The sequence below is a fragment of the Phyllobates terribilis genome, unplaced genomic scaffold (genome assembly GCF_046119375.1).
Source record: "Phyllobates terribilis strain yellow unplaced genomic scaffold, ASM4611937v1 Scaffold_4__5_contigs__length_816908805, whole genome shotgun sequence".
NCBI lineage: Eukaryota > Metazoa > Chordata > Amphibia > Anura > Dendrobatidae > Phyllobates > Phyllobates terribilis.
The window spans coordinates 641,111,862-641,139,513 of NW_027362764.1; the positions used below are offsets into that span (position 1 = coordinate 641,111,862).

The following is a 27,652-nucleotide window of genomic DNA, read 5'->3' on the forward strand; positions in this document are numbered from 1 at the left end:
GAACTACTTAAGGGATTTTTTTTCCATTGTTAAATTAGCCATGAACACACAGTACATGAAATGCACAACCGATTTTCACTATCAAACACGATCATAGTGTATTCTGTAAAGACCTATCCCAGGAGAAACATGCAGTGAGATCTTGTTGCAGAAAAGGTGTAAATTTTAATATGGGTGACATCAGTGATGCCATTCACAGCACAAAGACCCGCACTGCCGACTACACTGCATTACTGTGCCCCATTGTCTTCAGCCTGTGATCTGAGAGTCTTCAGTAGCCAGCAGCACAGTGTGCACATAGTGGCCTACAGGAGGCAGTATACAACAGATCACATTCCTGCCTGTGAGAAAACACCAGCACTGAATGCTGGGAAAGGCGGAGGAAGCTGGATTGTCCTTGTCCTATAACCACAGGACTTTTGCTGCAGGTATTCCTATCCGCAGTCTGTCTCCTAATCTCTGACAGTGTTATATACAACAATGTGACGTGGCCAACTAAAGAATATAAACAGCAGATTAGCAAACAATCTCAAATAGGACACGGCTGAGGAAATCTATATATTCTGCATATATCTGGGTACTTACTAGCTGTATGTTTATTTTGGACTAGCTGGACTTTTTAGCTGTAGAATCGATCACTTGGATTAGTTTGATAAGCCATTGAATGAGGTAGCAGAGCAGTATTAGGTGGCAATAAAGTTTAGGGGCCATATGGAGCACATGTGACTACCTGATCCCATAGCAGGCAAGTGTCCAGGATTTAGTAAGGAAAGTCCTGGATCTCTCATTCTGTCCTAGAACACAACACTTCTGTTATTCTGCCCGACTTGCCTTCTGCAGTGCGATCTGGGACTTTCATATGGCTGTTGATTGACACATAAAAGTTCCTGTCGGTGTATAGAGCACTGCAAGATCATTGCGAGCGGCATTGTCAATTCTCATGTTGGCATAACTGCGGGCACTGCAGTGCGATTGGAACTACTGTATGCTATGCAGCAGGCACAATAATATGGACATTTCTGGATTTCTCCATATGCTCAACAGAGCCATAGACTTCAACTTCAAACACTCAATTTGGACATTGTCTGAGGGGTTTTTTCCATACCTGTGTGTAAAGTCAGAAATAACAGCACTAGTGTTTCTGACTTCAAGGAAGGATAAGGCCAAAAAAAAAAAAGCTCCAAATCCAAAGTTGCAAGTCTTGAACTTCGTTAGATAATTGTGCCCATTTCATATTTTGTGGGGGGGTTAGGTTTTTTTTTTTTTTGATTTGTGTTATTCTTTTGGGGGTTTTTTTGTGCCAAACTCTTCAAAATGTGGTTCATGAAATGCCCAAAATAAAAAAAAATTCTCTTCATTTTTATCTATAACCTTTTTTTTGCAACTTGTTTGAGCAAAACGTCACGTGTTCCGCTAAAATTATGCAAAATTTGTGTAAAAAAATTAGACAGCGCTTCTGTGCCACCTCTTGAAACCCATAGAACCGGCATGGCAGCACTGCCTTGTCTCACTAATATATGATACAACCATACTGAAGGTGTTACTGCTGTTGGCACAATACAGGAGACCCACAATGTTGTAGTATTTATGCAGGACACACAGCGAGATCCTCCAAAGTACTGAGAGAAGGATACCTGCACAGAATATCTTGCAGGGGAGCAAACACGCTCCCCTGCAAGGTTGGTGTTCTGTGGGTTTGTTTAGATGCCCGTACAATCAGTCCGTGTGCACCACGGACCTCACATGGAGAGCACAAGGACCCATTATAGCCAGTGTGCCATTGCACATGGCTGATTTCACAGCTTTCACTACTTTGATCCGTCGTACCAGAATAATGCATAGAATCAAAGGCAGCTCTGGCACCTGTCCACAATGCGGACAATCACACAGAGACAGTCACATCTGCAATTTGCGGGTGTAACTGGCTTAATTTGGAATAAGGTTGTCTGAAGCCGCCCTATATAGTAAGCACTGGTTTGGAGGCCACTTAGGTGCTAGTATTTACAGGTCTGATGCTAAATCGCTTAAAGGGAACCTGTCACCTCGTTTTTAGCTATTATACTGGCCCCAGTGTGCGGCTAGTGATGCAATGCGCATCACCAACATGTTTTTGTCAAAGAAAAGCTCCAAGTATTATGTATAAAAACCACTTTACCTCACTTATCTAACTATCCCTGTTTTTCCCATACAAAATTCCTTCCAAATTAGGATCCTCGTATCATCTGTTCACACACACCCTTAATATCCCTCTGTGTCTGTACTTGTTCACATACTGGTTGGTGACTGGTTCATTCAGCATTATATTAATACCCTATTTATTACATTGATGGTTGACCATACAATACAAGCAATTGTTACCATCCACCTTTTGTGTCCCCCCTATTTCCTCACATATTGTAAGCTTGCGAGTAGGGTCCTCACTCCTCCTGGTATCTGTTCATTTACAGTATATGATTATTGTTACTCTGTAATGTCTTTATTGCCTGTACAAGTCCTCTCTAAAATGTAAAGTGCTGTGGAATATGTTGGCGCTATAGAAATAAAAATTATTATTATTACTTTATATCATTAGGGGATCCCCTCACATAACATTTCTTTCAGTCATAGGGGGTGGTGATTTTATCTTTTCAGTCACGGATCATACACTGTACTTTTGAAATTAGGCTTCCCCACAACATTGTGATTAATTGCTGTGATTGGCCCGACATCACAGCAACCACGTAGTATATCCCGCGTGTGCGAACTGCCCATCTGCTCCGCGAGCATGTGCACTGACTGTGGGAATACAGCCCCAGCTTCATGTCAGATGTGCACATGCGTAAGGCTATGTGCCCACGATGCAGAAATGCTCCGGATTTTGCCTGAGCGTTTCTGCATCTCCCTGGCAGAAAAAAACGCATGCGGATTGTACATGCGGTTTGTACATGCGTTTTTCCTGCCAGGGACATGCGGATGTGAAGCGTTCTTCACTTGCATTTCCGCATGCAGGTTGACAAGCGCTTTCCAAGCGATTTTAGCATCACTTGGAAAGTGTTTGACAACTTGGTCACACTATATAAATCCATGCAAACGGCATGGATTTATATACTGTGACCTTAAAGAATGTTAAAAAATAAAAAAATAAATCTATACTTACCCTCTGATAGCCCCTGGAGTCTTGCTTCGCTCCGTCCTGGCTGCCGGCAGATCGCGGTACACTGAAGGACCTGCCGTCACATGACTATGACGTCAGCGCAGGTCCTTCAGTCCACCGCGATCTGCCGGCATGAGAGGACGAGCGCACCGGGAGCCGTCAGAAGGTAAATATAACATATATTTTTTATTTTATTCTTTTTTTACAGTTTCTATGGTACCCGGGTCCGGAGGAGAGTCTCCTCTCCTCCACACCCAGGTACCATCCGCACATTGGAACGCATGGAATGCACATCTACATATACAGTGATGCGGAATCCATGCGTTCCAATGCAAGTCAATGGCGGCGAAAACGCAGCGCTTCCGCAAAATAATTGGTAGTGCTGCGTTTTTTTCCGCAATGATAATCCGCAGCGGAAATTTCCGCAGCATGTGCACAGCACATGCGGATTATCATTGGGGAACATGCCAGGCCTTCTACCATGCGTTTTTTAAGCATTTCTGCAGCGTTTTTGCCGCTGCGGAAACGCTTAAACGCATCGTGGGCACACAGCCTAAGAGTGACTACATGACTTGTCAGCGCACACTATGCACGTCACTGCGTTCCCCCTCCTGTCTGCTCTCCGGATCGGAGGGGCAGTATCGGGAATTACTACGCTACATGGTTGTCGTGACGTCAGCTAGTCACAGCAATCAATCGCAATGTTGTGGGGAAGCCTAATTTCAAAAGTACTGTGTATGATCCGTGACTGAAAAGATAAAGTCACCACCCCCTATGACTGAAAGAAAAGGTATGTGAGGGGATCCCCTAATGATGTAAAGTGTTTTTTATACATAATACTTGGAGCTTTTCTCTGACAAAACCATGTTGGTGATGCGCATTGCATCACTAACCGCACACTGGGACCAATATAATAGCTAAAAACGGGGTGACAGGTTCCCTTTCATAAAGTGATTTAGAAAGTTAAATCACTTTCATTGCTGGACAGAATTAGCAAAAAAAATGTGAATTAGTTCGATTTTAGTATGAAGTGTTTTACTATGGGAACGAAAAAAGATGACGGACATCAAAACTGTCGCGGACCAAAAAGGAGCCATAGTCACTCTTTAAGAATTACTTTCAATATTGCATTATTAAATATACGTTACAGTATGGCAAAGAAAATCCTGGGCACTGCCGGTGTCACCACCAGGCAAACCTGCCCAGATGCAAGGACCCAATGGATGTAGAGAAAAACCTGGGCACTACCGGTGTCACCACCAGGCAAACCTGCCCAGATGCTAGGACCCAATGGATGTAGAGAAGATCCTGGCGATCTGGATAAGCATAACCTAAGCTTATTCAAGTTTTGTTGGTGTTGAAAGCATTTGGCAAGAGTGAAATCACTACGGTAGTGTTCACACAAAGCAGTCACCGAGCATTTATTTGCAGCAGTCGTAATATAATCACAACATTTTACCACAATTGCAGCACAAAAAAAAGCACAAGGTGATGGCAGCCCAGATAAGGTAAATTTATACATGGAAAATACAACATAATGCACTTAAAATGCAAAAAAGATCTGTGGTCGTTGCAAGCAATTTACGTACTGTTATAAAACCCTGCAGGTTCTCATGGGAATACTGCTGCGGCATAGGGAGTGATAGCTAGTAATAAGGTAAAATGCTTATTTGTTGTTTTTACTTTTAGTGACTGTTTTATCCAGCACTACTCGGGGATCAGTCTGTCTGTAACCTAATGGCGGCTGGACGGGACAAAGTGATTCACCTCCTGAGACTACTGCACGGAGCCTCGTAAGCTTTTCTCTTCATATATAACAATGTGCACACTCTGCATTTATTTTACCTGTCATAAAATTAAAGGGCAATATCACCATAGAATTTATTCTACTTTATTTTACAAGAGCTATACTTGAAACTTTACAGCACAATATTAGGGCTTGTTCACACGCTGCATTTTTGCCGTGTTTTCGAAAGGTAAAAAAGCTGCACTTTACAGTACCAGCAAAGTGAATGAGATTTCTGAAATCTCATGCACGCTTTTTTTATTTTTTCCTTGCGGATGTGAACCATCAGAGTTTTTTTCAACTCTGCAGCATGTCAATTCTTACAGCGTTTTTGCAGTGTTTTTTCTCCCTTGAAAATAATGGGGGGAAAGACGCATCAAAAACCGCACTGAAAACATGTAAAAAAATGATCGAATTCATGCAGTCTTTTTTTTATGCAGAAAAATCTGCTGCAAATACTCAACGTGCGCACATACCCTTAGGCAGGGCGGACATATTATTTGTGCAGCCGCACAGGGGCCCATGAGGTAAGGGGGCAATCTTCACCTCCAAAGCAGGGGAAATTCTGCATTATGATGAGCTATAGGACTGTAAAGGGCCCATATACTGTTCTTGCACAGGAGACCTCTTCTGTCTGTGTCCGCCAGTGCCCTTAGGACTCATGCTTGTGGTTTTACTATGGCTCTGTTTTGTAGAGGTGTAAATCCTTTACTGTATCTTCATATGCCTTTAGCAGGCTTTATACATACAGATAGGCTAAGTGTGTACTGGGGGCTTTTAGGGGAAAAAATCTTCAAACACATGGACTCTAATAGCGCCTGTATGGCACCGCATGGAGGCCACGCAGGGTCTGACGTGTGTACTAGCCCAGAGCCGGTGTTCATACTGGTGACAAGGTTTTTGACAGATCTGCTTCTTTAAAAGGTTCATTCTGTATTAGAAAAAGATGACATTGTTTCCTGAAAAAAAGTAACCTTGTCTGATCTTTTTATATTTTAGGTGCAGATGTCCAGCCCATTCTCACACTTACTCCCAAGGTAGGAATTGAACCCCATAAGATAAACTTGAACCCAATGGTGCTGAAGGAAACACAAGCAAATCCATGTGTCTGGCAGCTGGTTGGTTAGTGGACATTACAGGTTGTGCAAGATGAAAAAAAAAACTAAACCAAATCTCATACATCCCTTTAAGATTGTCAGGGAGTTATTTCAAGGGAATGTGTCACCAGAAAATGACCTATTGTTTAAATCAGCTTTTTTGATAAATGTATTATTTCAAAAGTTTGGCAATGTTTTTTTTTTTTTTCCATATCACAATCTGCATAAAAAGTAAAAATGAGAAATGTTGCAATGTTCACACTGGCCAGTGGCTCTATTCTAGACTCTAACTTTCTCTTGTTTCAAGAAGGTAACATGTACATTAGTAGCAATAGACTTACTCCAACCCTATCTTTTGTATTTTGGCATCTAATGAGAGTGTGCGAAGGGAGGAGGAGGACATGAGCTGTGACATCTCCTGCTGTGACTGGAGGATCCTGTGTTATCAGCTTTGTATAGGGCAGGGGTGTCCAAACTTTTTTCTAAGAGTGCCAAATTTGATGAAGTGAACATGTGCGAGGGCCGATCATTTTGCTTGACATTCTTTGGACCATTAAAATGAATGCAAATAAACTTTTTTTGCAAAGTTTATTGAAAACGGCATACTTTTTATTTTGTGACTTGGATGACAAATCTAAACAGGTGTTTAATCAATCTGCCTTAAAGGGGTTAACCCAGACATACCCCCATTCTCACCCAGGAAGCCCCTCCCCGACTTGAGCATCGAAGCAGTTTATGCTCCAATGTCCTACTTTTGCCCTGCACTAAATTGCGCAGAGGAAAGGCATTTTCTGGAGTTCTAGTGACATACCCGGCTCTCCACGGGGCTGGCAGAAAGCCCAGTGACGTCACCGGCACTGATGGGCGGGCTTTATCACCAGTAAACCAGCTAGAGCAGCGCTAAAGCCTGCACATTAGAGCCGGTGAAGCCTCCTACCGGCAGTGTGTCATTGTAAATAGCACAGGGCAAGGGAGCACATCGGAGCATGAGATGCTTTGATGCCCATGGCAGGGGGGCTGCCTGGGTGAAAAAGGGGGTATGTCTGGGTTCTGAACTTGGACAACCCCTTTAATATAATAAAAACAGGAAACTGAGATATCTCAGGAACATTTTAAAGTACATTACACAAAGTAATGTAAGGTTGTCTGTCAACTTATAAGTTCAAAAAATGTGAACAGGAACATAACAGCAAGTATACATGTGTTCAAATATATAACTGTCTATCCAACTGACATTAATTGAGATTTTACAACATATTAATCTCAATTAAAAAAAAGAAACTAGCCTGCACTAATGTGAAGGGTGAAACTGGGATCTGGACTGCAGCACATAGACTAGGTCTGGTTCAATGGCCGTGGTTTTGATGCGCAAAATGTCACGCAGGTGAGAGTCACTTAGTCTTGTCCTCACGCGGTTCTTGTTAAAGTTCATAACAGAGAATGTCTTCTCACACAAATATGTTGAGCCAAACAAGCTCAGGGTTTTCTTAGCCAATGTTCGAATCTCTTGAAACCGGCTCTTATCCAGTTGGCGGTAAAAGTTAACAAGAGAGAGCTGTTGATGACGACTGCGTAACTCGCTGTCACAATGTAGCTCAATGAGCTCGAGCTGCAACTGATCAGGAGCATTGTCGGGGTCAACAGAGAATGGAGAGGAGAAAATGCTGATCTCCTTTTCAATAGCTGCAAAATCTTGAAAGCGCCGTTGAAACTCCCCAGCCAGAGATGTGATGTCTGCTGCATACCTGCTTATTTGCGCATGGATATCATCCTGTGGAAAACTGTTAATTATTTCCTGTAGCGCTGAAAAATGGATGGTATTGGGCGGTGTTTGTGACAACTGCCTTAGGAAAAGTTGCAGCTTTGTTCCAAAGGCTTTGAGGTGTGAATAAAGTTGGTTCACCGCTGCATCTTTGCCCTGAAGATTCATGTTCAGTACATTCAGATGCTTTGTTAGGTCGACTAGAAACCCCAAATCAGCCAGCCAAATTGGATCAGATAGTTCTCGCATCGTTTGTCCCTTTGTTTCCAAGAATTCTCCTATTTCCTTTCTGAGAGAGTAGAAACGTTGCAGTGCAGACCCCCGACTGAGCCATCTTACATCGTTATGATATGAAACATCTTCATATTCAGCCTGGATATCCAGTAGAAACTGTTTAAACTGGCGGTGGCACAGGGCTTTAGAGCGGATAAAATTAATGGTCTTTAGTACCGGTTTCATAACCTGATCATATTGGAGATGTTTAGCACAGAGAACTTGTTGATTAATGATGCAATGAAGTTTAATAGCTTTGCCTCCTTCTTCGCTCACCTTGTTACAGATTAGGGTTGATAATCCACTTCGTTCACCAGTCATGGCAGGTGCCCCATCAGTAATAATCCCAGTAACTTTGTTCCAAGGCAGTTTCATGTCATCTATGGCAGAACTAACAGAATCAAATAAATCTTTCCCTCTTGTTTGATCCTTGAGGCTCTGGAGGTCAAGTAGCTCTTCAGTCACATTCATTTCATCGTCCACCCCTCTTAAAAAAATCAGCAACTGAGCCGTGTCAGATAGGTCCGTGCTTTCATCACAGGCTATTGAAAAGAAGTCAAAATCAGCTCCTTTTGACATTAACTGTCTCTTAATATCCGATGAAATTTCTTCAATTCTCCGTGCTACAGTGTTACGAGCCAGGCAAATGTTGGAAAACTCTTGCTTCTTCTCGGGACAGACATTCTCTACCATTTTCATAACACATTCTTTGATAAAGTCACCCTCTGCAAAAGATTTGCAATTTTTAGCAATTAACGCTGCCACCTCATAGCTCGCCTTTGTGGCATTTTCATTTGACTCACGGGCTCTTGTAAAAAATCGCTGTTGTGACAATAAAACAGCTTCAAGTTGCTTATACTTTTCACTTCGGTCGTGCCCTGTTAGCTTGTCGTATGTGCTATGTCTCGTCTGATAGTGTCGCTTGACATTAAATTCTTTATAAACAGCAACGGTCTCTTGGCATATCAGACAAACACAGTGATTCTTTATTTCAGTGAAAAAATATTCTACTTTCCACTTGTCCTGGAAGCGGCGGCCCTCACTGTCAACTTTTCGTTTCTTATTTGTAGTTGCCATTATAAAAATTGGCCAGAAGGGGAGAGATTAAAAGGCGCAGAGGGTGGAACAGCAAAAATAAGATACTGCTATATGCTTTATAACACAGGCAGAGAATAGCAAGCTGTGCAACAGTCGCACATCAGATAATGGAATTATAGCACAGTGACAGGCAGTCAGGGGTTAATGAAGGGTATGACAGCTTGCTACCACAAGCTTGTGTGAGAGCCCTGCTGGCCTAACCTTTCTGGAGGTGTAAGGTGGCGCAGGGACTTATATATAACTTAATATATATATTATTTATATAATTTTACACAACTAAGCTGAGGTCTTCAGCCTATCTGACCTCTGAACGTCTTACAACCCCTGGGGGCTGGAGATCTCGCACGTCGCGAGATCTTGGCTGGCCGGTTGCCGCCGCTCAGTACTCCGGCGCAGGGAGAAGGAAAGCCGAAATCTCGCGATGTCCGAGATTTCGGCTCTTCTCCCTGCGCCGGAGTACTGAGCGGCGGTGGCGACGAGAGCGGCGGTGGCGACGAGAGCGGCAGCGGCCGCAAGGTACATGCTGCTGGATACCTGGGGGCCTTATTAGTCCGGACCGCGGGCCGCAAATGGCCCGCGGGCCGGACTTTGGACATGCCTGGTATAGGGGTATTACCTGTCAGTGTAATCATGCCTCTGATGATAAGACGCCTGCTGAAAACTCTTCCTGAAACAAAGTGTTTTTTGATATACACTGCTCAAAAAAATAAAGGGAACACTTAAACAACAGAATATAACTCTAAGTAAATCGAACTTCTGTGAAATCAAACTGTCCACTTAGGAAGCAACACTGATTGACAATCAATTTCACATGCTGCAAATGGAATAGACAATAGATGGAAATTATTGGCAATTATCAAGACACCCTCAATAAAGGAGTAGTTCTGCAGGTGGAAACCACAGACCACATCTCAGTTCCAATGCTTTCTAGCTGATGTTTTGGTCACTTTTGAATGTCGATTGTGCTTTCACACTCGTGGTAGCATGAGACGGACTCTACAACCCACAGAAGTTGCTCAGGTAGTGCAGCTCATCCAGGATGGCACATCAATGCGAGCTGTGGCAAGAAGGTTTGCTGTGTCTGTCAGCGTAGTGTCCAGAGGCTGGAGGCGCTACCAGGAGACATGGAGGGGGCCGTAGGAGGGCAACAACCCTACAGTAGGACCGCTACCTCTGCCTTTATGCAAGGAGGCACAGGAGGAGCACTGCCAGAGCCCTACAAAATGACCTTCAGCAGGCCACAAATGTGCATGTGTCTGCACAAACGGTTAGAAACCGACTCCATGAGGGTGGTATGAGGGACCGACGTCCACAGATGGGGGATGTGCTCACAGCCCAACACTGTGCAGGATGCTTTGCCACAGAACACCAGGATTGGCAAAGTCACCACTGACGCCCTATGCTCTTCACAGATGAAAGCAGGTTCACACTGAGCACATGTGACAGATGTGACAGAATCTGGAGACGCCATGGAGAGTGATCTGCTGCCTGCAACATCCTTCAGCTTGACCGGTTTGGCAGTGGGTCAGTAATGGTGTGGGGTGGCATTTCTTTGGAGGGCCGCACAGCCCTCCATGTGCTCGCCAGAGGTAGCCTGACTGCCATTAGGTACCGAGATGAGATCCTCAGACCTCTTGTGAGACCATATGCTGGTGCGGTTGGCCCTGGGTTCCTCCTAATGCAGGACAATGCCAGACCTCATGTGGCTGGAGTGTGTCAGCAGTTCCTGCAAGATGAAGGCATTGAAGCTATGGACTGGCCCACCCATTCCCCAGACCTGAATCCGATTGAACACATCTGGGACATCATGTCTCGCTCCATCCATCAACGTCACGTTGCACCACAGACTGTCCAGGAGTTGGCGGATGCTTTAGTCCAGGTCTGGGAGGAGATCCCACAGGAGACCATCCGCAACCTCATCAGTAGCATGCCCAGGTCACACACAATACTGAGCCTCATTTTGACTTGTTTTAAGGACATTACATCAAAGTTGGATCAGCCGGTAGTGTGTTTTTCCACTTTAATTTTGGGGGTGACTCCAAATCCAGGCCTCCATTGGTTAATAAATTTGATTTCCATTGATGATTTTTGTGTGATTTTGTTGTCAGCACATTCAACTTTGTACAGAACAAAGTATTCAATGAGAATATTTCATTCATTCAGATCTAGGATGTGTTATTTGAGTGTTCCCTTTATTTTTTTGAGCAGTGTAGGTCACAATTTGGAGAGAAAAAAAAACATTGGCAAAAAAAATTCATGTAACACAAAAACCTGATTTAAACAATAGGCCATTTTCTGATGACACCTTCCCTTTAATTCTGCTTGCCACTGTTTAGGATGTATAATATGTGGATAAATGTATAACATTACCATACATTGATGCATTTAACATATTTTACTTTCAGCTCCATCATCTCCAATAACAACAGACTATGCATTTGAGGTACGTGTCCTTTATGGATTTCATTTCTGTAATCTATGTAAAGGCTTAATCTGTGAGTGCTTAATAATGTGGGCTTGTTCTGCAGAAAGATTGGCCTGCAGGTTACTTTCAGTCTGTATGTAGTATGAGTTTTTGAATTGGACGTAGATAAGTCATGCTAGGGCTTATTTTTGGGGTAGGTGTTATTTTCGGGGAAACAGTTACCCGTGGTGTGTTGGTGTGTGGTCGCAATCAGTGTTTCACATGGATAAATGCAGCTTACTTTTAGATAGGAGGTAATAATTAACATGGCATTTTCGTGTCTGTTATTCACATTTGACAATGGGCCTGTCGCTTAGGCACAATTACATCTCATGGATTTATTTCCGTCTTTCAGATGGCTGTTTCTAACATCAGATATGGAGAAGGTGTTACAAAAGAAGTGGGAATGGTAAGAAGATACAGCAGTCAACGCTAAATATAATAGGGCAATTGTGTCCTAGTTCAGAAAAGTTCAGAAGCGCTTTATAACTCCCGACATGCTGCAGGTTTATTAAGATGATCCATTTTCTCGGAACATAACCACTAGATTATTTACCAAAATTTCTGGTGTTTTCTTTTTTCTTACTAGAAAAGATCATAGGCTCATTGTATTTCTTTATCTATGAAGAGGCTTAGTCCATAAACCTATTCTGTGTGTAATTATGTGAATTCATTGTTTCATTCAAGCGTTATATGAAAAAACGTAAAGTTGACAAAGACATCATTCTGTAGTCAGTGAAGCAGACAGCCCCCTCCCTCGGAAATCAATGGCTTTGACTGCTATTACTGTATTCTCTAGTTTTAGGCGTGAAGAGGCTGCTTTTAATTCAGTTCTGGTGAATGGATAATTAGAAAACTGACCACGTATTTATTATGAAAATTCCATGCAAAAACCAATGTTAATATATGTTTAGATATTCTCAGGTACTTTTTTGGGCATAATCCTATTACTTAATTTGTTGTATTCTGTTTTACAAAGGATTTGCAGAATATGGGTGCAAAAAATGTATGTGTGATGACAGACAAGAACCTTGCACGTCTCACACCTGTTCAAGCTGTGATGAATTCACTAGCAAAGAATGACATCAAATTCTGCATGTATGACAAGGTCCGGGTGGAGCCGACAGATACAAGGTAAAGACTACAGGGCTTTGCTAACTGCTTGTTTGGAGTATGGAAAAAATAAATAAGTTGTAATATGTATTCAATATTACAGATAACATATTGGATAAATAGTAATGTATGACCTGATATCCCGTGTTCAAAGCCTAATATGAATGGAAGGTATTGCAATTAATAGACTATGCACAGCAATGTAAATATATGACTGGTAAGCCTGGCCACTATCTTTTCTGACTGCCCCATACACATGAATGCTCAGCTGGGCCCAAGCGTTCATGTGTTTTCAATGGGGAGAGGAAAGACAATGCCGCCGGTTTTCTTCTCTGAAAACAATAGGATCGGGCTTTTAACCCCTTCATCACCCAGGTTGTTTTCACCTTCCTGACCAGGCCAAATTTTACAAATCTGACCAGTGTCACTTTATGTAGCAATAACCGTGGAACGCTTCAACATATCCCAGTGATCCTGAGTTATTTTTTTTCGTGATACATTGCACTTTATTTTAGTGGTAAATTTGGGGCGCTATTTTTGCATTTAATTGTGAAAATATCATTAATTTTTCGAAAATTTAGAAAATGTCGCAATTATTCGACTTTTAATTTTTATGCTCGTATACCTGAGTTATGTCACACAAAATAGTTAATAAATAACATTTCCCACATGTCTACTTTAGATCAGCATAATTTTTTAAACATAATTTTTTTTTGTTAGGAAGGTAGAAGGGTTAAAAGTTGACCATCGATTTCTCATTTTTCCACCAAAATTTACAAAACCAATTTTTATAGGGACCACATCACATTTGAAGTGACTTTGAGGGGCCTATGTGACAGAAAATACCCAAAAGTGACATAATTTTAAAAACTGCACCCTTCAAAGTGTTCAAAACCACATTGAAGAAGTTTATTAACCCTTTAGGTGATTCCCAGGAATTAAAGCAACGTGGAAAGAAAAAAATTAACATTAACTTTTTCCGACAAAAAATGTTTCTTCAGCCCCAAATTTTGCATTTTCACTAGGGTAACAGGAGAAAATTGATCCCAAAATTTCTCCTGAGTAAGATGATACCCCACTTGTGGGGCAAAACTACTGTTTAGGCACACTGCCAAGCTCCAAAAGGAAGTAGTGATGTTTTGGAGCGCAGACTTTGATGGAATTGTGTGCGGGTACCATGTCGCATTTGCAGATGCCAAAACAGTAGAAACTATCTACAAGTGACTACATTTTGGAAACTACAGCCCCCAAGGAATTTATCTAGAGGCGTGGTGATCACCTTGACCTCCCAGGTGCTTCACAGAATTTTAGAACGTTGAGCCGTGAAAATTAAAACATATTTTTTTTCCCACAAAAAATGTTATTTTGGATCCAAATTTTTCATTTTCACAGAGGTACTAGGAGAAAATGGACCCCACAATTTGTTGAGCAATTTCTCCCGAGTACGCCAATACCCCATATGTAGTGGGAAACTACTGTTTGGGCGCACGGCAGGGCTCGAAGGGAAGGAGCGCCATTTGACTCTTTGAATGCAAAATTTGCTGGAATCATTAACGGACGTCATGTTGCGTTTCTAAAGCCCCTGATACGCCTAAGCAGTGGAAACCCCCCACAAGTGACCCCATTTTGGAAACTAGACCCATCAAGGAATTTATCTAGATGTGTGGTGAGCACCTTGAACCTGCAGGTGCTTCACAGAATTTTATGACGATGAGCCGTGAAAATAAAAAAATCACCTTTTTCCCACGAAAATGTTTTCAACCCAAATTTTTATTTTCACAAGGGAACAGAAGAAAATGGATCCCAAAATTTGTTGTGCAATTTCTTCTTAGTATGCCGACTTCACATATGTGGTGGAAAGCTATTGTTTGGGCGCACTGCTGAGCTCCAAAATGAAGGTGTGATGTTTTGAAGCGCAGACTTTGATGGAAATGTTTATGGGTGCCATGTCGCATTTGCAAAGCCATTGAGGTGCCAAAACAGTAGACCCTATATTGGAATTGATCTAGTGTTTTCCTGATATGTGAATTTTATAATGTGGTGGCATATGTAAGTTGTGTAAAGTGCATCAGGTTAGCATATGTGAGTTGAGTAGAGTACATCAGGTTGGCCTCTGAGTTGTATATCAATATATATCCCATCCTAGTATTTACTGGTCAGATATATCAAGTTACCACTCTATATAGTAAAACCATAATACTTTATTGAAAAACATTTAAAACAGTTTATAAAATATGGATACCTCCGTACAGCGGGGCACAAGACAGGAATTCCATGTCTTGTATTGGCATATGCGAATTGTGCAGAGTAAGTCGTGCAATAAATTAGGCTAGACTAAATCAGAAATAAATGTAGTAGTTCATGGTATAGTGGTACACTTTGAAACAGTCTTTTATACACAGGCCAGATTTTTCGGGGCTGGTGTCACACTGAAAAATGGTGTCCTTTCATATCCCCCTTCTGTAACACACTTTGCACCTTTTTTGTGACCTTCTTTTTTTCCAGATTGGGAGACCTCACTAGGGAAATGTTGCCCTGGTACTATACGGGCTCCTTCAGTTCCAAAAGTACTGGGCCTTCCCCTTCCTGACTTCCAAATATTAGGGCCTTGATCACTAGCTCCTGAAAATGAAGGAATGTGCCAGCTGGCCTACATTTAGTGATAGCACGTAAGCATTGTACACTGCCATCTGTACGATGTGCACTTCCAACTTTTTGCACCACACCTTAGCTTTCCGCATAGCACTGTAGAGTTGAAGGACTTGATCAGAGAGATGAACTCCCCCCATGTTCTTATTGTACCCCAGGACACAGTCTGGTTTTGTGACCTGTGTACAGGTACCTTGTACAGCGGTAGGGGTGTTACCATTACCATGTATTGTGGTCAAGAAAAAGACATCCCTCTGGTCGTTATACTTGACCACCAGCATGTTGTCGCTACATTGGGCTCTGCTCTCACTCTTACTGTGCGGCTGCCCAATTAGCGTTTTAGGGAGTCCTCTCTGGTTTTTGCTCACAGTACCACATGCTGTGGTAGCTCTGGTAGAGAGGGACTTGAAGAGAGGGATGCTGGTTTAGAAGTTATCTACGTAGAGGTGATAACCCTGATCCAGCAGTGGGTGCACCAATTCCTACACAATTTCCCACTCACTCCCAGGACAGGGGGCATTCAGGGGGTTGAATCTGGGTGTACTTCCCTTCATAAATCTTAAATCTGTGGGTGTACCATGAGGTACTCTCACACAGGTTCTGCAGCTTAATTCTGTACCTGGCCCTCTTAATGGGCAGGTACTGCCGGAATTTAAGACTCCCCTTAAAATGTATTAGGGACTCCTCTACATAAATGTCCCTTTGGGGAATGTACACCTCAGCAAATTTGTTGCTGAAGTGATCAATGACCAGCCGAATTTTAAAAAGTCGGTCAAAGTTGGGGTCATCTCGAGGTGGACACTGTGCATTATCGTTGAAATGCAAAAATTTGCGAATGGCCTCAAAACATTTCCAGGTCATAGCCATGCAGAAAACTGGAGTGTTGTATGAAACAACACTCCAATATTGCCCTACTTCTGGCTTCTTCACTTTCCCCATGTGAAGGACAAGGCCCCAAAACTTCATAATTTCTACGGCATCTATGGGGGTCCAGTTAGCAAATGATGAAGTGGTATTTTGAGCTAAAAATTTTTGGACATACAAATTTGTCTCTGCTACCATGAGATTTATGAAATTCTCAGAGAAAAAGACTTTGAAAAAGTCAATTTCTGAAGACACAGTGACCGGAGATTCCCATGACGTAAGTTTATGTCATATGTTGTGAAGGGTTTAAAGAAGCACACCCATCAAATTGTTTATCATCTTAATATATAGCAATCATCATATTATATAGCACTGTGTAATTGCTCATTTTGCCTTTCTACCCAGCTAATTCTTCTCTTTTCCATTAGGTCTATGGCATTACATGATTAAAAATTGACTAACTGAATCCGTCTAAGCTCTGTGTTGAAACAGGAGGTCAATTTTCCCTGTATGAGTTATAAGTCACTGCAAAAGTCCCTGGCAGGGGGAAGAGGAAGCAGCTGGGTCAGGAGTTGAAGAGGGGAATGATAAATGATGGGACAAGAGATTTCCTGTTTCTACATAGAGCAGAGAAAAGAATTTACTGGGCAGAAAGGCAAAATTAGCAATTGTAAGTACACAGTGCTGTATAATATGATGACTGCAATATATTAAAAAGATAAAAACTTTGATGTGAGGAGTGTTTCTTTAATTTTTAACTGCCTATTCCTCCTCTCCATGAAAATGTCTTGAGGGACAGTCTGGAGTAACACAGGTACATCTGATGGTCTAATGTGTTTAAGGACTTTACGTGTAGTACATTGGACAGAATATCTATTGAGTGCAGTAAGTAGAGTAACTAATGATGGAGCTTTTTATAGCAAGCAGATATCTTTGAAATGATAATAAAAAAGTAAAAATTGATGTCCTTACTTATGCGCAGCTTCATGGATGCAATACAGTTTGCGAAAAGTGGGTCATTTGATGCCTATGTCGCTGTTGGAGGTGGCTCTGTAATGGACACCTGTAAGGCTGCTAACCTCTATGCATCCAGTCCTGATGCTGAATTTCTGGACTATGTCAATGCCCCAATTGGAAGAGGAAAGCCAGTGACTGCGACTCTTAAGCCTCTTATTGCAGGTAAAAAATAATAATTTAGGGGGGATTTTTAGTTATTTTTAGGCTATGGCAAACTTGAGATTGGAGGACATTCCAGGTACAGACCCCTAAATCTTACACAATATAGTTGTTGGTTGAGCTAGCTCTCCAGCTCCACATAAATCTGCACACCTGTCATAAGGAGACACTTGTACATGTAAGATCCAACATCATTATTTTAAAGTACATGGGCTGATTTAGTGAAAATGTATGTACACTTCTATACAGCACATACAGACCTGTTATAAATGTTAGTTCATGCCCTCGTCATTTCCCACCACAACAACTGCAATATCCTCCTATGTGGCCTCCCAACAAACACTCTTGCACTCCTCCAGTCCATCATTAAAGCACCAGCATTTTTTTTATTTCACCACCGGAGTGGTGTCATTTATGTAAATTCTCTACCTCTAGTATTATACTTACCAGTTGCCGTCTTCATGTGTTATCGGCGTCGCTTTGGTCAGTCTTCTGCAGGATGTGGCCTGCTGGATCGCTCCATTGTTTGTTGGACGAGCTGGAAGTCGCAACTCAACGCAAGTCTATGAGAACAAGAACGAGGTCAGAATGTCGGCTCTCATAGACTTGCATTGAGAGCTTGTGAGCGGATACGGGACTGGAGCGGCAACGGGAAGAGCTGAAGACTGTGGCTGGTAGGTATATTGCTAGTGGCAGAGAAATTTAATTAGTGACTCCAAGGGTGAAATAAAAAAAATGCTGGAGGGGTGCTTAAACTCCGCCACCTCTACGCTCGCTACTCCTTTACCTCTGTAAATCTTTTCACTATTTTCCAATTTCCCAGCAAAACCAGTTTAAAATACTAACAATGACTTACAGGGCCAACCATAATCTGTCTCCTCAATATATCTCCAAACCAATCACAGGATATTGCCTCACACGTAATCTCTGCTCCTCACAAGATCTCCTTGTCTCCTCCACTCTCTCACTTTTCTCCCCCAAATTATCTCCAAGATTTTTCCTGAGCATCCCCCATCCTCTGGATTTTAGTGCCTCAGCAAGTCCAAAAAAGTGAATACCAAAGTGAATACTGGACCAGGTTACTGCAAATCTTTTTGGTCATCTCTAGAAGGAAATGATTCCCCCTAAGATAAGGACAATTTGGATTTGGTCTTGAGTTTTGCTTCCTCTGGATCAACACTGTAGGATGGTAGGATGAACAGGAAGGACTATTTTCTTAAACTTACTCACTATATTACTATGTTAATTAATAGTACCAACAACCTCTGGAACTGGGAGTGAGACTACAGGGATTGCGATCTTTGACTATGAAGAACTTAAAGCAAAAACTGGTAAGAGAAATTAGAGTTATATATTCTATACATTTTCTTTTTCTTGATCTGTCTCTTATGATTTGTAGACTTCTTTCTGTCACATGAACTTTAAAGACGTTGTGCAATCAGACCATTCATTTTTTAGATTAACTGAACTTACTTCGGAAAGTTATGAATTTTTGTGATTTTCTCTACCTTATTTTACCTCTTCTTCTCCGAAGCACTGCAGTATGCTGCTGTGTAGTTTTAATGCCAAAATCTTCTCTGCTCTTTATCCACTTTTGAGAAAGAGAAGGTCCCTAACACAGATTTGAATGCAGTCTACAGATCTTGCAGAGCAGCAGGTGTAAGGAGCTTGAACTTGCCACTGAAATGACATTACAGAATAGTGTTTAGCAAAGAAAGCAGCAAAATAAAGTAATGTGGAATATTACAAAAATTCATAACTTTCGAAATGCTGATCAATAAATATGAAAAAAAAACAAAAAACATTTAATTACTATTTACACACTACTGCCACTGTAGAGAAAAAGGTAGTATTACATGATGCCCTATAACTTGGCGATGGTTTAACGTATTCGCATCACGTCTACTTAAGCCCTTCTGAGTCAGCGACTCCACTATACAACTTGTCTGCAAGGGAACCTGTCACCATGGAAAACACTATTTATCTGTATAGATTAGATTAATCTACAGATAAATAGTTTTACAATGCTGTTACCAAACTGATCGTTAGTATTAAAGGCTCTCCCTTACGAGCACAATATTCATATAGAAACACAGGAGTATAAGCCAAATTATAAACAAGAATATCTTTATTGACATAATCGACAAGGACAAGTAAAAATATATAAAAAGATATCAGACAAAGGGAAAGCCACATAGGAAAAGTTCTTCCCTAGATGATCAATAAAATGATTCCTGGGGGAAAACATACATCATAAACCATGATATACAGTATGTATCACAAAATATGATATAATATGCTGGAAACAAGTCCTACCCCATATAAAATACACAATAATCCTATAAACACTTAATAATGTTCATAGAAACAAGTAAAATAAATGGTGGTACTACCTATAATAAATGGTCCTACTTATACATATTGGAAAAATCCAATTGCAAATATGAAAATTAATCACAATTTGATACAATGGTATACAGTTGATGGCTAAAAGGCCAAAAATAAGGCCCATGTATAATCCAAATAAGGGAAGACAAGACTAAAAGCCTAAATAGGGAATAGCACGAAAGAATAAAGCTGTATGGCCGCCAATGGAAACACTCCTGACGCACGTTTCGCATGAAGCTTCTTCCGATGGGTGGAAATCTTGGTTCCAGTCCAACAAAATTGAGGTTATGGAGTGGCCAGCCCTATCCCCAGACCTTAATCCGATAGAACACTCGTGGGGTGACATCAAAAATGCTGTTTCTGAGGCAAAGCCAACAAATGCAAAAACATTGTGGGATATAGTCAAAGCATCCTGGGCTCGAATAACAGTTGACAGGTGCCAGAAGTTGGTCGACTCTATGCAACATAGATGTGAAGCAATTCTTAAAAAATGTGTGTATACAGCTATATATTAGGTTAGTAATTCACAGGAATTCAAAATCCTCAAAAAAAGAGTACATATTGTGAGTTTGGAAAGACAAATGCAGACACTGCTATATTTTAGAACAGCCCAGTGTTCATTTTTATTATTTTCTGTAAAGTAGTTAAAATTCTATACATTTCTCTTCATGTTTTGAATTAGAAAACAGTGTGCAGTGTTCCCAATGCATGGAAATAAAAACTAGTAGAAAGATTTAGTGCTTAACTCATGTTTTTGAACAAACTGCTATTATTTTGAACACTACTATAAATGTAAATGATAAGGTCTGATACAGTGTATTACTATTAATGTACATATGGATTTCCTGTAAGAAAGGAAGTATAAGTCTTCAATATCTCATGTGGCCAGTTTGAAAATTGCAAGATATCTATTTTTTTTTATTCAGATCTCGGAATGAAAAATAAAAAAAGAACACTACTATAATAAAAAAATACATGTAACTCAATAACCTGATGTAAACTGTAGGACATTTTCTGATGATACATTCCCTTCTGACAGTAATACTGAAAGGAGTTGTTCAGATAGGACTAGCCCTCTATTCACCTTATAGTTAATAATTTCGTAATATTTGCAGGTTAAGGATTCGGGACAATGATGAAACAAATATGGTGAAATAGTTTACGAGCTTTTCTGACACAGAAGGTTTAGGACTTAGATACCATAATTCTGTAAAAAAATTTGTGAATACATAGGCGTACCCAGGATCAAAACTAGGGGGGGGGGGGGGGGGGCAAGCCATGGTCACAGATACCGAAGAGAAATATATATAGTACAATGCAAAGATTTCACTTCTTACATTACATGAGTGATATCTATTGTAAATTCCACAATAGCTCAGAAACCGGCGAATCGCTCCACACCGTATACTGGCCCCCATAAAATGCCCCATACAGGATACTGGTCCCCATATAATGCTCCATACAGGATACTGGCCCCCATATAACGCTCCATACAGTATACTGGCCCCTATATAACGCTCCATACAGTATACTGGCCCCTATATAACGCTCCATACAGAATACTGGCCCCCATATAACGCTCCATACAGAATACTCGCTCCCATATAACGCTCCATACAGAATACTGGCCCCCATATAACGCTCCATGCAGGATACTGGCCCCCATATAATGCTCCATGCAGGATACTGGCCCCCATATAACACTCCATGCAGGATACTGGCCCCCATATAACGCTCCATACAGAATACTGGCCCCCATATAACGCTCCATACAGAATACTGGCCCCCATATAACGCTCTATACAGGATACTGGCCCCCATATAGTGCTCCATACAGAATACTGGCCCCCATATAACGCTCCATGCAGGATACTGGCCCCCATATAACACTCCATGCAGGATACTGGCCCCCATATAACGCACCATACAGAATACTGGCCCCCATATAACACTCCATGCAGGATACTGGCCCCCATATAACGCTCCATGCAGGATACTGGCCCCCATATAACGCTCCATGCAGGATACTGGCCCCCATATAACGCTCCATGCAGGATACTGGCCCCCATATAACGCTCCATGCAGGATACTGGCCCCCATATAACGCTCCATGCAGGATACTGGCCCCCATATAACACTCCATGCAGGATACTGGCCCCCATATAACGCTCCATGCAGGATACTGGCCCCCATATAACGCTCCATGCAGAATACTGGCCCCCATATAACGCTCCATGCAGAATACTGGCCCCCATATAACGCTCCATGCAGGCTGTTCCCCACACATAATGCCTCATCCAGGCTGTTCCCCCCACATAATGCCCCACGCAGGCTGTTCTCCCCACATAATGCCCCACGCAGGCTGTTCCCCCCACATAATGCCCCATGTAGGCTGTTTCCCCCCATATAATGCCCCATGTAGGATGTCACCCCCCCTTATAATGCCCCATGCAGGATGACACACACACCCCCCCCTTCCTTATAATGCCCCATGCAGGATGTCACACACACCCCCTCCCTTATAATGCCCCATGCAGGATGTCACCCCCCCCTTATAATAATGCCCCATGCAGGATGTCACCCCCCCCCTTATAATGCCCCATGCAGGATGTCACCCCCCCCCCCTTATAATGCCCCATGCAGGATGTCACACACCCCCACCTCACCCCCACCTCACCCCCCTCCCTTATACTGCCACAGGCCTCCATACAATTAAAAAAAAAAAAAATCAAATACTCACCTCACGTCTCACCTGCTGCCGCTGCTCCGGACTCCAGCGTCGCCGGCCTCATCCTGCTCTGCGTTGTGACTACTCAGGAGAGAGCGCGGTGTATAGACGTCACCGCGCCCTCTGACCTGAGACGTCACAGTGCAGCAGCCGCTGAGGATGCAGGAGCTGCTGCGGAGGCATGGGGAGTATTGTGCTGGGTGTCGGGGCCCTGAGCAAGCGGGAGGGAGCGGACGCTGACGGTGAGGGGCCCCCCCGCCTGCTCAGGGCCCCGGCATTTGCCCGGGTGCTGACGCCGGCCCTGGTGTGTAGCGTGCGTGGCCCCCCCTTCCTGCCCCACGGTGGGTACGCCCATGTGTGAATACATAAACCTTTTTCAGAATGTGATATTGTGATCATGCTACGATACTTTAAAAGAATAAAAGTAAACTGATGCACATGACTTTGTTCCTGTATTTATTAAGAGTATTTTTTCAATCTGTTTAAAAGGGTTAACAAATCTTGGAAGCTGCATATTGCAAAATACAACAAGCTTCTTCTCACCCCAATTCCCCAGCCGATCCAGCCCTGGCCTGTGGTTCCCTTTTTTTTTTAATTGACCGCTGGAGTGGTGCTTTAAATCTAAGGTCCATGCACTTAATCTGATACTTACCTGCCGCCATCTTCCCTTTCTATCGCCACTGCTCCGGTCGGTCTCCAGCAGGTTGTGACCTGCCGGCAGCTCCAGTGTTTCATGCAGAGAGCCGGAAGTTACAACTCAATACAAGTGTATTAGAAGCTCGCTCTGGCTGTCATAGACTTACATTGAGAGCTTGTGATTGTTACTTCTTACTTCCAACCCAGCAGAAGTTGTGGTTACAAGATGGTGCTGGGGGACCGAAAAGGTGAAGATGACGGTGGTCCCAGATTTCAGACCCCACCGTTCCTAAATTGCTGGCATACCCAAGCACTATACCATCACTTTATGAGATGGGAAAACCCCTTCAATATCGTAGCAATGACATTCCATAGTTACTTCTGCACCCAATCACTGGTCCCACCAGTCACGTGCTGTACATACTGCTAGTGATTGGCTGCAGTGGTTAGGCATCCATACAGAATTTGATCACATAAGTAATGTGAACAGAGACCAGAAGGACATTCCTGGATAGGGATTCTGATGTTCTAATCAATGTGATCCAATGTCGATATTGCAAGAATGTAGTTGTATTTCTTAACCTTGTACTTAACCATTGTAGATGTAATCTGTATACAGCCTCATATATGTGCAGTGTAAAGTTTTTATGATATATATTTTTTAGGTATAGCATCAAGAGCCATAAAGCCAACTCTAGGACTGATTGACCCGGAGCACACATTACACATGCCAGAAAGAGTGGTTGCCAACAGTGGGTTTGATGTATTATGGTGGGTATGTTTATAGCACTATTGTAATTACTATTATACTGTGATATAATAACCAGTCAAATATCTAATTTATTTTTTTTTACAGCCATTCGCTGGAATCCTATACTGCTATCCCATATAATATGCGTAGCCCTTGTCCTACCAATCCAATCAACCGCCCAGCCTACCAAGGCAGTAACCCTGTTAGCGATGTGTGGGCCGTACATGCATTGAGGATTGTCGCTAAGTACTTGAAACGGTGGGTCGGCTTTTTTAACTCCTCTCCTCACTTAAAGGGTTATTCCCAACTTCACAATTTATCACCTACCCAAAGGATAGCTGATAATTTGCTGATTGATGGGTGTTTGACTGCTGAGACCCCACCGATTCAGAAAACAGGACTCTGGAACGTCACGTCTGAATGCAGCAGTGGACGGCATGGAAACCTCTGCTCCATCTATTCTCTAGGGGACTGCTGGATGAGGCAGAGTAAAATGCATGTCTTTTTCCGGCAGGCCCATAGAGAATGAATGGAGCTGTGGTTCTCATGTCCGTCCTCTGCTGCATTCAGGCGGGGCATTTCAGATCCCCGTTCTCCAGATCTGATAACTTCTTAAGATGGGAATAGTTTTTTAAGAGATAGCTAAGGCAAGAAACCATTGATATAATATATTCTAGTAACTGAAAATACATTACTATTACTGTACAGTGAGGTTCTAGCTACATAATTTTAATTTTACCGTCAATAGAGCTGTTAGAAACCCAGATGACCGAGAAGCTCGTTTCTCAATGCATTTGGCAAGTTCATTTGCTGGAATAGGCTTTGGAAATGCCGGGGTACATCTCTGGTGAGTTTTGGTGCACACTCATTTTCTGTACATCCCTCGTATCATCATTGTATTATATGTGATATCCAGGAAGTTTCTCTATAGCCTTTCCTACAGGAGTTTTCACATTACGTAGCCATAAAGCATGTCCGATTAGTGCAGGTCCAGCATTTGTGAGCGCGATGCCGAGAAACACTCACAAGTTTTTGTAACTCTAATTAATTTTGATACAGCCTTTCAGTTGCATCTCCGCAGAAACCGAGATCAGAAGATGTCTGTTCTCCAAAGCTGCACGGTTCTTTATTACAATGTGCTATACATGTCATAAAAAGGAGTTTAGAAGCAAAAGCATCAAAATGTTTTTTTGTTTTTTTTCCTTGTTTCTCAAAGCTGTGAAAATAATCCTGTATGTTTAATATGGGTAACACTGTGTGAAAAGCAGAACATGTAAGATCTCGCAGAAAACATTGCCGTTATTTTGCAACTATGTAGATTGCTGAATACAGATAGAAAAAAATACCATTATTTCGCTAAAAAAGTTTGTCTGCACATTAATTTTTACCCCAGGAGCAATGGCAATATACCTTCAAGGCTTAAAGGGGTTGTCCAGGACTTTTACATTGATGGACTACACTTTGAGGTCATCAATATCTGATCCGTGGGGTTGTGACACCCAACACCCCCCTTCCCAATCTGTTGTTCCAGTGGAGACCAGAAGTGCTCAGTTGCGGAGCTGCACAGTACAGCTCTGTCAACTGTATAGTGGCCGCAGACGGGTACTACATCTCCGCTCCCTATGAATTAGAATATGTGGCCGATCAGCAGTACCCATCAGCGGCCATTATACAGTTAATGGAGTTGTGTTGTGCCACTTCACAACTGATCACTTCCGCTGGGAATGGGAAAAGCTGATCAGCGAGGTGCAAGGTGTCACACCACCCCCACTGATCAAATATTGATGACCTATCTTAAGTCCTAGATTAACCATTTAAAGTGTAGTTTTTTTATCCAAATAGGTCCTAAATTCTGTACTGGTAAATATCTGTATACCAGTTGGATCTACAAATCCCCTGATACAGCCATATAATTACATAATTCTGTCGGGCTGCAGCCACCCATAGGGGGGAGCTCAGGAGCTTACTGAAGACAGATTTTTCATTGTGTTCAATGAAGGCTGTACTGACCCATCATTAGCTGCTAAGCTTTTTCTAGTGATGGCTGCTAAGTTATTACCCTGTGCAACGGAAATCTCGACATATAGCATAGAACTTATATATTTTTTGTAAAATAAAACCAAATAATTGGAACTGGGATCATATTAATCCGTAATAATATCTTATACTTCCAGCCATGGGATGTCATACCCTATTGCAGGGCTGGTGAAGAAGTACAGAGCAAAGGATTACAATGTGGATCATCCAATAGTGGTAAATATGTCCTCAACAGTATTTCCTTCACTCATAACAGTGTCCCATCCTTTTTTCTAATTTTACTTAGCGTAACAGTCGTTATTTATTTCATAAATCAATAGTATTCATGAAAATAAGTAACTCTGTAATATATCTGATCAGAGAAATCTGCTTCTTTCTCTTCCTGGACTGATCAGTCAAAAGTCCAAATTCCGAGGTAAAATCTGTATTCAGTGAAGAGAGACTTTCCCGTTACTGAGATAGGAGATGGCAGCTGCTACGGATACAATTCTATGTAGACAGGAGGAGGAGCTCTGTCTCTAGCTCCTCCCTCCTATCTACATAGAATCTCATCAGTAGCAGCTGCCATCTCCTATCTCAGTAATGGGAAAGTCTCTCTTCACTGAATACAGATTTTACCTCAGACTTGAGATTTTTAATAATGACTGATCAGTCCTGACAGAAGGAAGCAGATTTCTGTGATATGATATATTACAAAGTTGCTTATTTTCATGTGCACAATTGATTTATGAAATAAAAATTAAAACGTTGGTTACGCTTTAAGTATTTTTTAACAAGAGATACTGGTATCTTGAAATGACTACCTGATTAGCAGGGAACCAACTGCTGGGATTTCTAGAGTGGTATGCGTCTTATACATCTTTAACAAACAGTGCCAGTCCCTTTAAGACACTGTGCCCGAAGATACAATTTAGGAACATTACAAGATAGGGCCGTGTTTTAGAAAACAGAAGTGGTGCCTTCCTTTTTTGTTTCAGATGGATGTCCTAGGGCAGGGATTTCAAACTCAAATACACAAAATTAAAAACTTGGACTAACTTTGATATTTATTAAGCAAGTGTACAATTGAGAAAGTTTTTCTTTATCTAATATGGAAACAACCTCCAGGTGACAGCAGACTATCCCATGGTTCTCCGTGTACCCCAATAAAGACTAAAGAGAAACACATTTTATTGTGAGTACCAAAAATCTTTATTTTTGTTTAATTATTGATTTGTCTTCCGCAGCCTCATGGACTTTCAGTAGTGCTCACGTCACCAGCAGTATTTTCTTTTACTGGATCCATGTGCCCAGAGCGCCACCTGGAGGCAGCGGAGATACTTGGTAAGAACTTCTCACTTTTCCACTAAAGAAAATATTGATTGTATTTTAATTTACCTTTACAATTTCTCATTTTGACAAATTGTTCATTGCAAATTTGTGGCCAGTAAATGGCTGACTGTGTGATAGATTGTATGCAGTGTGTACAAGAACTAAGAGATCTTTCATATCCACCTTATAGTGGCAACTGTGATAGAGCCGCTAATAATTTTTATACATTTTTATACATTAAAGCTGCAAACAATTCACCTTTATATTGGTAATGTATTAAACATCATACCGTATGCCTACAAGTTGTCTCACGTAATCCCGAATGGTTACTGCTGTGGCTTAGATCTGCAAGTTAATCTTAGTTATTTAATATACCAGAAAATGCA

General features: G+C 41.9%; 1 protein-coding gene across 3 annotated transcripts in view; it reads left to right on the plus strand.

Annotated features, from left to right (window-relative positions):
* The first annotated feature begins 304 nt into the window (after window positions 1-304).
* ADHFE1 (alcohol dehydrogenase iron containing 1) overlaps window positions 305-27,652 on the plus strand; it is a 35,272-nt gene continuing 7,924 nt past the window's right edge. Inside the window, exons 1-13 of one of the 3 annotated variants that reach the window (XM_073679381.1) lie at window positions 305-428; window positions 4,823-4,926; window positions 5,919-5,956; window positions 11,555-11,592; window positions 11,969-12,022; window positions 12,593-12,747; window positions 17,222-17,418; window positions 18,669-18,746; window positions 23,833-23,938; window positions 24,024-24,176; window positions 24,667-24,765; window positions 26,093-26,171; window positions 27,182-27,278. In XM_073679381.1, the coding sequence (XP_073535482.1) occupies window positions 4,871-4,926; window positions 5,919-5,956; window positions 11,555-11,592; window positions 11,969-12,022; window positions 12,593-12,747; window positions 17,222-17,418; window positions 18,669-18,746; window positions 23,833-23,938; window positions 24,024-24,176; window positions 24,667-24,765; window positions 26,093-26,171; window positions 27,182-27,278 (1,150 nt within the window). In that variant the 5' untranslated portion in view covers window positions 305-428; window positions 4,823-4,870. Of the gene's footprint in view, window positions 429-4,822; window positions 4,927-5,918; window positions 6,059-11,554; window positions 11,593-11,968; window positions 12,023-12,592; window positions 12,748-17,221; window positions 17,419-18,668; window positions 18,747-23,832; window positions 23,939-24,023; window positions 24,177-24,666; window positions 24,766-26,092; window positions 26,172-27,181; window positions 27,279-27,652 lie in introns of those variants that run through there. The other 2 variants (XM_073679383.1, XM_073679382.1) reach the window with 2 other exon arrangements.